This window comes from Anomaloglossus baeobatrachus, chromosome 11, assembly GCF_048569485.1.
Source record: "Anomaloglossus baeobatrachus isolate aAnoBae1 chromosome 11, aAnoBae1.hap1, whole genome shotgun sequence".
In the NCBI taxonomy this organism is placed as follows: domain Eukaryota; kingdom Metazoa; phylum Chordata; class Amphibia; order Anura; family Aromobatidae; genus Anomaloglossus; species Anomaloglossus baeobatrachus.
Window position 1 is genome coordinate 69,235,706 of NC_134363.1, and position 13,141 is coordinate 69,248,846.

At 47.4% G+C, this 13,141-nt stretch overlaps 1 protein-coding gene across 1 annotated transcript in view; it reads right to left on the reverse strand.

Moving 5' to 3' along the window:
* Window positions 1-10,461: 10,461 nt before the first annotated feature.
* The window catches only part of LOC142256017 (beta-2-glycoprotein 1-like), an 83,423-nt gene continuing 80,743 nt past the window's right edge, over window positions 10,462-13,141 (reverse strand). Inside the window, exon 8 of the mRNA XM_075327505.1 lies at window positions 10,462-10,752. Coding sequence (XP_075183620.1) covers window positions 10,679-10,752 — 74 coding nt within the window. The 3' untranslated portion in view covers window positions 10,462-10,678. The remainder of the gene's footprint in view (window positions 10,753-13,141) is intronic.

Here is a 13,141-nt window from a genome sequence, read left to right on the forward strand (position 1 = left end):
TGCCAGCGCCGGCTCCTGCTCTCTGCACATGTAGCTGCAGTACACATCGTGTAATTAACCCTATGTGTACTGTAGCTAGGAGAGCAAGGAGCCAGCGCTAAGCAGTGTGCGCGGCTCCCTGCTCTCTGCACTGTGACATGTAGCTGCAGTACACATCGGGTTAATTAACCCAATGTGTACTGTAGCTAGGAGAGCAAGGAGCCAGCGCTAAGCAGTGTGCGCGGCTTCCTGCTCTCTGCACATGTAGCTGCAGTACACATCGTGTAATTAACCCGATGTGTACTGTAGCTAGGAGAGCAAGGAGCCAGCGCTCAGTGTGCGCAGCTCCCTGCTCTCTGCACATGTTGCAGCACAGCGACGCGTGTCGTTATGATCGCTGCTTCGGCTGCTGTGTTTGACAGCTAAGCAGCGATCATAACAGCGACTTACAAGGTCGCTGCTACGTCACAGAAAATGGTGACGTAACAGCGACGTCGTTGTCGCTGTCGTTTAGTGTGACCCCAGCTTTACTGCGCAGAGATGTGAAAAGTCAATATGCCATGTGGATAAGATGGAGAAGAATTGAAAGAGAACTCAATCAGACAAGATGTCACTTGTAAGGTACCTGAATGTAAATGTTTATTTATGATATTGTCTATGTCTCATCATTGCTGTGATTCCTGCATGGTCTAATGGTCTACATTCTGATGGTTGGTAACAACTCCCAGTATCCCCTTACAATTGTTAAGGACATACTTGGTGTTGAAGGTTCAAATGATACAATTTTTTATGGGGCTCACTAGGCATTTAAATTGATCATTCTGCAATGCTTGGCGCTGTATTAATGTATTGATGATGGTTGTGATGCTCTATTTCTGTACTGTTGGTGATTCTGGTGATATATTCTTCTACTGATGATGATTGTGATGCAGTATTCATATGGTTATTCTCTTTATGTATTCATGCACTGTTGATGGGTGTAATGCTGTATTTCTGTACTGTTGGTGAATCTGGTGATGCATTACTGTACTGATGATGGTTATGGGGATGTATTCCTGTACTGATTGTGCTTCTGGGTACTAATTAATGTATTGGTGGTGGTTGTGATGCTGTACTTCTGTTCTGTTGGTGGTTCTGGTTATATAACTCCATTCTATTGCTGCTTTTGGCAATGTGTTCATGTATTGATTTTTATTCTAGTGATGTATTCCTGTACTAACTGTACTTATGGTGATGTATTCTTGAACTGAGAGTGGTTGTGAAGCTGAATTTCTGTACTACTGGTGGTTTTTGATTTTAGTCGTGTACTTTTGGTGGTTCTGGTGATCTATTTCTGTACTTACGGTGGTTCTGATACTGTATTTCTGTACTGATGGTTCTGGTGGTGTATTCATGTACTGTTATTGGTTTTGATCTTGTATACCTGTAACAATCCATAACTTCTTAGATAATGTGGTACATAACTTTGTTAATAAAGTGTCATCTGACAAGTTATGGATACTATATCTGTATTTATTTTAGGTGAATTAATTCTAAAATAATGCACTTTAGAATTCCAAAACCTAAAAGTGTGCAATATACTTACTATCAGGATTCCACTCTGCTTGCTGATTTCAGTGGTGATAATGTGAACACTCATATACAATTACCATACTTATGGTCAATTGAAATACTATGTCCCAAGAATGACAAAAGTATTCTTCAGGCAAATTACATTTGTAATTTGCCTGAAAAAGGAGCCTGTGTGCTCTGAAAGCTTGCTAATATGATTTTTCTGGTTAGCCTATAAAGGTATCACTCCTAAAATACTTTTGTCATTCTTAGGACATAGTATTTCAATTGATTTTTCTGGTTAACACGGTACCACAATATTACCCTGTATTGCACATACTTATGGTCATATGTCAACTTGCAATGAATTAGGGGTTCTATTTTTTTAGTGAACCATGAGAGAATTACGAAGAGCAGCTAATTGGCAGGTGACTGTAAGTATGAAAATCTGGTCACATGACAACTACTGAAGAGGCTACAAATTGAATTATTGAATTTTTGCCCTGGGTACTGGAAAAGCTAGATTAGTCTCTAGTTGCAGCAAGGTCTTACGTTTTTATATTGCAGTTTGGAAGAAAGAGTAACCATGTACTGTAGATTGGTAGTGGACCAAAGCTATGTTGGAAAAAGTGGCAGGAGATCACTAATGTGAATATAATTTTTTTTCCCTTACGTTTTTTAAAATTCCTTTAAAATCTGTCTGTCTGTCTGTCAATTCTTATACTAATTTGTACATTGCAGAGAAATCATACAGTTTTGCAAAATAAAATAATTTATCATTTCTAGGATAAATATTTATGGTAACTAAGTTAATTTCCGCAGTGTTTATTATCCAATAATCATTGACGTTTAGATGTTCTATCTGATTTATGAGCCAATCCTCTCTGGCTTTTGCTCTGAAATACAGATTGAACATTTTTCTAGCAATTCAAAGCCAAGGTCCCCCAAACCAGCTATTCTAATAGCAATGACTTTCTCCAGAGGTCTTGGCTCACTTATAATGAGATTGATCTTTGTTGACATTTTGTGTTTGTGAAGTAAAGGATGAAATGGCAATGCTTGTCAAATCTTTTACCTCTGTACGCCTGTGGAGAAAACTACAAGGTCATTGGTGTGAGCCTTGCTCATTTTTAATCTGAGTTTTCCTGCCGGGTTGTGCAACCTTTTACAAACAAGGGACCTGGAGGCAGCTATAAAATAAATGCAGAAAAACAACAACACCGGCCATTCAGAGGTAGCACATTTTTCTTGAATTTGGTTTTGTTAGGAGGATATCAAAGATTTGTGAGACAGCCTGACAAATATTTTTCCTGTTTACAATCTGAAGATCTAAGAGGTTATATCTCCTGCCAATATTTTCAATTTGCAGTGTGAGAGCCAACATCTGACATGATGATATGGTGCCAAGGCCCTTGTGCAATTCCTTAACTTAAACCATTCCAATGGAGCAGGGGCGGACAAATCATTGGTGCAACCTGTGCGGCCGCACAGGGGCCCAGGAGGTAAGGGGGCCCATTCTACATCCAAACAAGGCGCAATTTTGCATTTTTAGGAGTTCTTGGGCAGCTTCTTTCACAGGGACCCACCAGTGCAATGGAGGCTATGCAGAAGTGGCTTCAAGCAATACAGGCATGGCTTCAGGCGATGCAGGAGGGGCTTTAGGCAATGCAGGAGTGTCTTCATGGAATGTAGGCTTCAGGTGATGCAGGAGTGGCTTCATATGATACAGGAGTGGCTTTGTGGCGCCCTGGACTAGCCAAGTCGTCACAGGTACTACAACACACACCCCCACCCCGAGACAGGCACATCAGCCAGACACAAAATTCTTGTTGCCTCCCTCCAGGGGCTGATGTCCACACCAGGTGGGGTGGAGCCAGGCGGTTGGCCCCACCCACCAAGGAGTTCACAGTCCTGGAGGCGGGAGAAGGAAGTCAGTTGAGTGGAGAGTAGAGAACAGTTAGGAGAGTGTGAGGAGTGAAGTGAAAGTGGAGGAGCGAACTGACCGTGTCCGGGTGTGTGGCCCGGGCACTTAGAGCAAGGTTGGCAGACGGTGGTGGCCGTCTGCAGGAGAAGGAAGATTAAAGCGGAACCGTAGGACCGGGGACGGGGGGTGGCCCACCGGTACTGAACCGGGGAGCGAAGTGAAGCCAGCACACTCAGGCAGAGCCTGCGGACCCCGACCAGGCTTGGAGTCGCCATTAGAGGTCAAATCCGTCAGTGACCGGAACCCCAGGGGTTTCCTAACAGCCAAGACCCGATTGAAGGCAACCGTCCGATTAGCAAAAGGAAATGCAGCTACCGCCACAGCTAGAGTTCCAAGGGCCAGAGCCTGCGGGCAAAAGGACTCCTCCGGCACATATATACACTGGGGAGTGGGTTACCGGTGGGAATCCATCGGGACCGAACATACACAAAGGTGCAGGGAAAGGCAGCCATCATTAACCGTCCGGGAGAGACTACAGCAGCCGGCTGCGGGACCCGTCCATCCAGCCGTTTGGTTTACCAGACACTTTGCGTACCTTTGTGGCTCAGTGAGTACAACCGTGCCATCCGGCACCGCGCTGCGCAGTCCAGGCGACCCTGCACCCATCCAACCCTGCCTCCCCGTCATCTCACCGGGCCCTGGGACCACCAACCCCTACCCACGGAGGGGGAAAACAACATCTCAGCTGCTACCTGCCATCGCTCCCGGGATCCCCGTCACCAGCAGCGGTGGTGCCCAACCTCACCACAACCCGTGGGTGGCGTCACGGACCAAATCCCCAAACCAAACTACCGCCTTTCACTCACGGGCGAGGAGCGCTACTCGAGTCCCCTGATCCGGCCCACCACTTGAGCCACCGAGCCACCACCGCAGCAGCGCCGGACCCGAGCGTTAGTGAGCGCAGCGGCGTCCTTCCCCGCCCGCGACAGCTTCATGTGATGCAGGAGTGGCTTCATGTGATGCAGGAGTGGCTTCAAGTGATGCAGGAGGGGCTTCAGGCAATGCAGGAGGGGCTTCAGGCAATGCAGAAGTGGCTTGAGGCGATGCAGGAGTGGCTTCATGTGATGCAGGAGTGGCTTCAGGTGATGCAGGAGTGGCTTCAGGCGATGCAGGAGGGGCTTCAGGTAATGCAGGAGTGGCTTCAGGTGATGGAGGAGGGTCTTCAGGTGATGGAGGAGGGTCTTCAGGTGATGCAGGAGTGGCTTCAGGTGATGCAGGCGGGGCTTCAGGCGATGCAGGAGGGGCTTTAGGCAATGCAGGAGTTGCTTCAGGCAATACAGGCGAGGCTTCAGGTGATGCAAGAGTAGCTTCAGGCGCTGCAGGAGGGGCTTCAGGTGATGCAGGAGTGACTTCAGGCAATGCAGGAGTGGCTTCAGGTGATGCGGGAGTGGCTTCAGGTGATGCAGGAGGGGCTTCAGGTGATGCGGGAGTGGCTTCAGGTGATGCAGGAGTGGCTTCAGGTGATGCAGGAGGGGCTTCAGGTGATGCGGGAGTGGCTTCAGGTGATGCAGGAGTGGCTTCAGGTGATGCAGGAGTGGCTTCAAGCGTGGAACAGTTACAGTGACAGTTGGACCAACCCATCTGGTACGCCGTCTCCTATAATAATAATAATAATAATAATTTTATTCATTTATATAGCGCTATTAATTCCACAGCGCTTTACATACATTGGCAACACTGTCCCCATTGGGGCTCACAATCTAGAGTCCCTATCTGTATGTCTTTGGAGTGTGGGAGGAAACCGGAGTACCCGGAGGAAACCCACGCAAACACGGGGAGAACATACAAACTCTCCTACTGCTAATAGCACATTTCTTCTTAGGAGATGAATCGACCAAGTTATATTTTGTCTGATTTCCCCTTTTTCCTGGCAAGTTGGAGTGAAAATTGATATGACAAAAGCAAAAAAAAAAAGGTTTTCAATATTTGGATAATTATATACATTCACATAAGGTGGTTTTAGCCCTAGCGTCCCTGCACTTCTCTGCCTCCCCCCCAGCAGGGATACCGACTCACTCACCATCACAGCCAGTCTACTCCGCCCTGCCTTGTGTCTCTGTGGTCCTCCACGTGTGAGCCTCCTTCCTCCTCCCGGGACCTGTGCACGCCACACAGGTCTCCCAGGAATACGCCTGCCCTGCTCTTAAAGCGCCATTTCCCGGTGGTGCCTCTTAGGGTATCACTGAGAGGCAGTAGGTACTTAAGGCAACCTTCCACTAGGGAAGGTGCCTGAGAAACTTGGTCAGTTAGTTAGTGGTTGTCTTTCTAAATAACACATTTTCAGGTCCCTTTCTCCACTATCTATTACCTGTGCCAGTTGCCATCAACACGTATCTGCCTCAAGTGTTCCTACTGCACTTTCAGCACTAGAGACTCTGCCGGCCCATCTTGGCTGTACTGTCTGCCTCAACCATCCTGGCTGTACCTGTCAGCACTAGAGACTCTGCTTGTCCTTACCTGAGCCCGCTCATGTCCTGTGGATCAGCTTCCACAGTTCCGGTCATTATCCAGCGAGTGGTACATGGCGTTTGGTTCGGTAGGTGTTTAGTCAAGCCTCTCCCACTAAAAGGTAAGCTCAGGTCCCCCCTGTGGTTCAGTGGGACCACTCCTGTTCGGCGCCCCATCATCTCCGGTCGAGCATTACAGGGTTATATGCGGTGCTACATTCATTGTAAATTTACCAAGCCAATATTTTGGGTAACTATTCAAAATACTATTATGTAACATAGTGATACTTACAGTACAATAGTTCAATGTCCTAAATGGGGTTATTTAAGTCTCCAGAGCCACCCAGGTTATTCTCCAAAATGAACAGGAATGCCTACTTTTGAAATCGGGGCAGAGAGATCTCATTGAAATCTTAAGAATTACATGTGTGTTTGTGTGTGTGTGTTAAATGAATCCGCACCATCGCATTTACAATCACAACATTTTGCACAGTTGCCTCATTTGACTCAGGGAACATCATAAACTATGTTTTGAGGGGAAAATGTAACCGTGTGCTTGTAACGCCCTGGCCTATCAGGTCGTCCCAGGGTATTGCACAATTTTCCTTTCCGTGCAGTATCCATCTCTTCCTTGGCTCCAGGTGCCACCCAATGATGTTGCTAAGATCAGCATGCAAATCCCAGTCACACACACACACCAGTGGGTAGGTCCAGTGGAGAAAGGGCCGCCCACCTTAGAGTCAGGCAGACTGGGCAGTCGTCGGCAGGGGAGCAAGGAGAGTGGTGGCACTCAAGTAGCTCTCAGGGGGAGAGCAGGCTGGGGGAGTTGGAGCTCCTAGGACAGCGAGGCAGCAGCCCTCTGAGTGTGAGGGGCTGAGGGGTAGAAGCTCCTGGAAGGTCGGACTAGACTGGAACACACCAAGCAATACCATTGGAAACGGTTACCTGGACGGGCTTCCCTCCCAGTGGCAGTGGTACTGAAGGACTTTTGGTTTAATTACAGCCTGTGTGTTTACTGACCTTCCAAAGCAGCCTCATCTAGCACCACGACTACCAACTGTGAGTTCCCTGCTCCCTTCCTCCCAAACCTACATCCCACGGCTTCCCCTACCATCACCGAGTCCTGGGGCATTCCCCCTACCCGTGGAGGGGTTAAACACCTAGCTGCCTACTCCATCGCCACCGGGTACTCCCAGATGCAGCGGTGGTACTTCACCGTTACCACACACCACGGGTGGCATCACAAACTTTAACCAAACAGCCCCATGTAAATACTTCCCCTTTTATTTGAGTGGCTGCATGACCCCGACCCCCGGGTCCGGGGACCCCTCGAGCCACCGCGTATTTGGATCTGAGCAGCCCGGCTGCTGACGTGGGGGCGGCACACCTCAATTTCTGGCGTCATGAACAGGATCCGAGCAGGACCCACTTACCTGGGTGACGTGCGCCTTTGAACCAAAAACCGCGAGTCAAAATTCCTTTTCCCGCCAATTCCGCCATCTTCCGCTATCTTTTCGCGCAAAAACGCCATCTTCCCCATGGAAGTGCTCGAAGCAAAAGCCCCGCCCTTCGTCCTGAGTGTGAGGCCGGAACCGGATGTTCCCAGAGGGCCACAGCACGTGAAGGAGTGCTGAGTGAAAACCGAGGGAGTGTGCTGGAATGTAACCACAGTGGAAGAGAATCAGGGACGCCAGGACTCTGCCATAACGTTCCTGGACAACACAGAGGAAAGATGACGGAGCGGAACTGGTCACCGGAACGTGCTGTTCCCGGGACAGCGACCTGGATTTAGGAGGAGAAAGAGCAGCTGTGCAGGAGAATGCAGACGCAGTTCTTGTTTATCTTGAATCACTGGAGGGAAGAGATGAGGAGCCTGGCGATGGCGGTGCGAGCCCGTGAGATTGAGATCCCACGTGAAGAGAGAGTAAGTGGTTACCCAGTCCCTACTGATTGCCCAAATCTGGCCACAGCGGCTGAGGGATCCAGATCACCCCCGCTCGCGGTGAGCCTTCCACCGTCGCCTACCCCGTCCTCGGCAGACGCCGAGCTGCCCACATCAACCCCAGCAGCAGAACTTCTGGCGAATTTGAGGTCACGACAGCGGTCATCCGGACCCTAGCCATACCAGACCCGGCGACATCACCGGACCCGTCCTTAGAGGCAGAGCACCCGGACCCTGCAACCCCGGCTGCGGAGCAGTCGGTACATCTACCCGCAAGTTCATAAAAAGTTTTAAAAGTTTTATATGGACTGTCACCCTTGTTGAACCTTCCCGTGTTCCTTGGAGAAGACCATCTGGACCCCCAGGTGGGGGGTGGCAGGAAAATTCTGCTATAATTAGACTGCACCCTCCTTGTTGAACCTTTTTCCACTCGTTGTTACAGGAAAAAGACTGCCAGGGCCTTGGACGATGCAGTGCTGGTAGACGGCACCAGGAGGCCCCGGTGGGGGTCGGCGCAAGGGGCAACGGCTACCAGGTTGCTCAGGACTGTTACCAGAGTCGTCTGTTACAACACCCGGGATCTTAACCTGGTCACGAACCCACCATAGGTATGCAGAGGGTCAGGTTGTTTGGGTGGCGAGTTGATGGGATCCGGGATATTGGGAGTGTGGAATCACAGGTTATTGCACAATTTTCCTTTCCGTGCAGTATCCATCTCTTTCTTGGTTCCAGGTGCCACCCAATGATGTTGCTAAGACCAGCATACAAATCCCAGTCACACACACACACACCAGTGGGAAGGTCCAGTGGAGAAGGACCGCCCACCTTAGAGTCAGGCAGACTGGGGGGGAGGTGACTGCGCAGTCGTCGGCAGAGGGGAGCAAGGAGAGTGGTGTCTCTCAAGTAGCTCTTGGGGGGAGAGCAGGCTGGGGGAGTTGGAGCTCCCAGGACAGCGAGGCAGCAGCCCTCTGAGTGTGAGGGGCTGAGGGCTAGAAGCTCCCGGAAGGTCGGACTAGACTGGAACACACCAAGCAATACCATTGGGAATGGTTAACTGGACGGGCTTCCCTCCCAGTGGCAGCGGTACTGCAGGACTTTTGGTTTAATTACAGCCTGTGTGTTTACTGACCTTCCAAAGCAGCACAGCCTCATCCAGCATCACGACTGCCAACTGTGAGTTCCCTGCTCCCTGCCTCCCAAACCTAAATCCCACGGCTTCCCCTACCATCACCGAGTCCTGGGGCATTCCCCCTACCCGTGGAGGGGTTAAACACCTAGCTGACCACTCCATCGCCACTGGGTACTCCCAGCTGCAGCGGTGGTACTTCACCCTTACCACACACCACGGGTGGCATCATGAACTTTAACCAAACAGCCCCATGTAAATACTTCCCCTTTTATTTGAGTGGCCGCATGACCCCGACCCCCGGGTCCGGGGACCCCTCGAGCCACCGCGGATCCGGATCCGAGCAGCCCGGCTGCTGACGCGGGGGCGGCACATGCTTTGCAGTTATTCGCCAAAAAACCTGCTTACATTAAAGTCAATGGAGATGGGAGCAGCTGTGATTGGTTGCTATAGGCAATGTAGGACATTCTTAGCATAAGAAGCTTATATGTGAGGTAATATGATTTTGGTGGAGAAAGAGAGAGACAGAGACAGACAGAGATAGAGACACACAGACACACAGAGACATACAAAGACATACAGAGACACACAGAGACACACAGACAAACAGAAAGACAGACAGAGAAAATCAGAGACAGACAGAGTCAGACAGAAAGGCAGACAGAGACAGAGAGAAACAGACAGAGAGAGATATACAGAGAGACAGACAGATAGAGACAGACAGAGGGGCAAACAGAGAGAGAGACAAACAGAGAGCGACAGAGACAGAGAGCGACAGACAGACATACACAGAGAGTGAGATAGAGACTGAAAGAGACAAACAGACATACAGAGACAGAGAGCGATAGAGACATACAGAGACAGATAGAGAGACAGACAGAGAGAAAGACAGACAGGGAAAGAGACACAGACAGAGAGAGAGAAAGACAGAAAGAGACAGACACACAGAGAGAAAGACAGAGAAAGACAGACAGAGACAGAGACAGGGACAGATAGAGACAGACAGAGAGGCTGACAGACAGGGAGTTAGAGAGAGTGAGAGACTGGGAGACAGACAGACAGACAGTTACTATCCGGGCAATGCCGGGTACTACAGCTAGTATGAAATAAACAAGATAGTTATCAAGATCCTCTGTGTGCCAATGAATGATACCTTTGTGAGGCTCTGGATTATCTTCCCACTCCAATAACATGTTATGAAGCCAATTGCAGTAAAATGAAGGTCAAATCGAGTTTATAATGGACCCATAGAAAATTATCAGGACCTCTATAACCTGGACTGATGACACAGACGTTTGAGTAAGTGTTCAGAAATTAAACTTCCTGCACGTGACACTTTTTTCAGTTCTGCTTTTACTCAAAAAATGACAAAAAAACATGAATACACAAAAAAACGCAGTGTGACTTAAATGTATTTAATAAAAGTAGCAGTCATTACAAATAAATATTCTGTACACATTTGGCTAAACTCTATATTAAGACCACTTAGCTGCGGCCCATGAAAGCGGCTGTTCTTTCACACTGGCATGAAGCATTATTTACCGCCAGATGGAAATGGTTAATGAACAAACACACAATGGTGCACTTCTGTCTTGGTAGCGCAGGTCGTTGCAATATTTATAGCGACAGCTCCCATTCTTTGAAAGCATTTACAGTTCTTGGCAGGAGGAAATTTCAGATACGAGTCTCTTGGAGAAAAAAGTGTACTGTACCCAGGTCGGCTCTAAGGAACATTGAAAGAGATATTTTTAGAAAAATGAAGTCTGGAATCAATGTATTTCTTCTCCCGAGCTGACCCAATCATCCTACAGCTTTAAGGCCCCTCTTGGCACTGTCAAGTACATAACAGTCCGCAGGGTTAAATTAGCATCCTATAGCTTGCAGGCACCTTATGGATGCAGCTTTTCCTAATTAGAAGTGTATTTCTCTTTCTAGTGAAAAATAACCTGTGAGATACAATGTACGAGCTGATTGTAAATCCCACTACTTTCTGAAAATTTATTAAAGAGGAACTGACAGTTTTATTTGGATTAACTTGGTCAAATTTGTCAGCAATACATTATTTTTACTTATTCAGCTTTGAGGGTTCTAAGAAACGTTTCGCAACAACTATGCTTTTTCATAGAGAAAGACTTGATATATCTAGAATTTGGTCATATGCTTTCAAAAAGCTCCTGCTACAAGTACAGTGCCCAAAATTAATAGTAATCAAGGTTTATCTCAATATGAAAACTGTACAAATAAAGCAGGGTCCTAGCTCTGGACCCTTTCTGTGTGCCATGGGAAACCATCCTTTCAGACCCTGTGTTTGGTTGCATTACATCAGTGGTCTCCAACCTTTCTTACCTTGAAATCCATACTCAGCCCTGGTCATGAGCCACAATCCATACAGCACATATTGGGTAGCCAAAGACATCGAGTTGATGTCAGCTGTGTAATGTCAGCTGGCATCAAGCCCAGAGGTTAGTAATGGAGAGGCATCTCTCAGACACCCCCATTACTAATCCAATAATAAAAAAACAACACACAGGTAAAAATAGTATATTTGAGTAAAGACTCCCCTATACTATCCCTCGTTCAGCAATTTATTATCAAAAATGTTCCCACAAAGCTCTGTCATAATCCACAGTCCCCAAATACAGGTCCAGTGACTGTCAATAGCCGTCAAGTACAGCTATTCACAGGTGTCGGATAGTGACGACAATGCTCCTCAAAGCCGCAGGATCAATGCTGCGCTCATTAAACTCGGCGTTACTGATGAGAGTTGTTGGCAGTACCTGCCACCCATGAGTAGCTGTACTGTTGTGCTGTTCACAGTCGCCGGACATGAATTTGGGGTAGGTAGACTATGATATAGCTTAGTGGGAGCTTTTTTGATAATAACTTTGTGCACAGGCATAGAGTGGGGGGAGTCTTTATTCAAAAAAACTATTTTTTCCTGTGTGCATGTTTTTTGGGGGGAATAGCAGATGACTATTTGGGGTGTCTGATAGACACCTACCCATTACTCACTCTTGGGCTTGATACCAGCTGACATTACACAGCTGACATCAACCCCTAAAAATATTACCCCAATCGCTCCCGCACCAGGGAAATCGGGAAGAGCCGAGAAAAGTGCCAGAATTTGCACATCTAATGTGATGTGTCAATTCTGGGACGGTTGTGGGCTGATATTTTTAGGCTTGGAAAGGTAAAATAACCATTGACCTTCCCAGCCTAATAATACCAGCCCATAGCTATCTGTTTTACTTGCTATCAAATACAGGGGGGACCCCATACCCTTTTTAAAAATTATTTATTGGGTTAAAAAAAAGGCTAAAAACACTATTTAGTGCCACATGAAAGGCAATACAGGGTGTAAGTATACAATATACAATGTACTGCAATAGCAATAAACCCTGCCTATATGCCTGCTCTAATCTAAGCTCTCCTTCCTAGATCAACTCTCCCTGAACTGCCTTCACAGGACATCTCATATAAGACCCGATGATGCAATGTGGCAGGCCAATCACAGTAGTGCCAGTAGCCAACATGGCTACATCATTACCATGTAAGACAGGCAATACCTGTATGTGATTGGCACAGCTGTGAAACATGCTTGAGCACCCACAATACTCGGACGAGTAACAAGCATACCCGAGCACTTCAATGGTCAATTGAGTATCGAGCAGTGGCGAACACGCTCGCTCATCGCTAATCCAGAGGAATGTCCATCCTGGAACATAATTAGGTTTATTTTTATTATTTTTATGATTATTATCCTATTTTTTATTGATAATTGTGATTAATTTCTTATTATATGTGTAGAAATAAATACATGGGAAGACTTATGGGATGCCATAAAAAATAAGCACATTTTTCATGAAGCCCATCGTATATACTCTTTATGCGTACTGCAATTTTGTACTGTACTTATGTGACCTCACACTCCAGAATGATATCATGTCTAGAGATAGAGAAAATGTCCTACAGGAGTGAATACAAAGACAAACTGCTCTCTTAGGGACTTGTAGGTGTTTCTTTTTAGCAATGATTTCTCACGTTGACAAAGACGAGTTTGGCACTCCAGCATAGTGTTAGTCTTTATGAGTTATCAATAGAAAATGACAGAT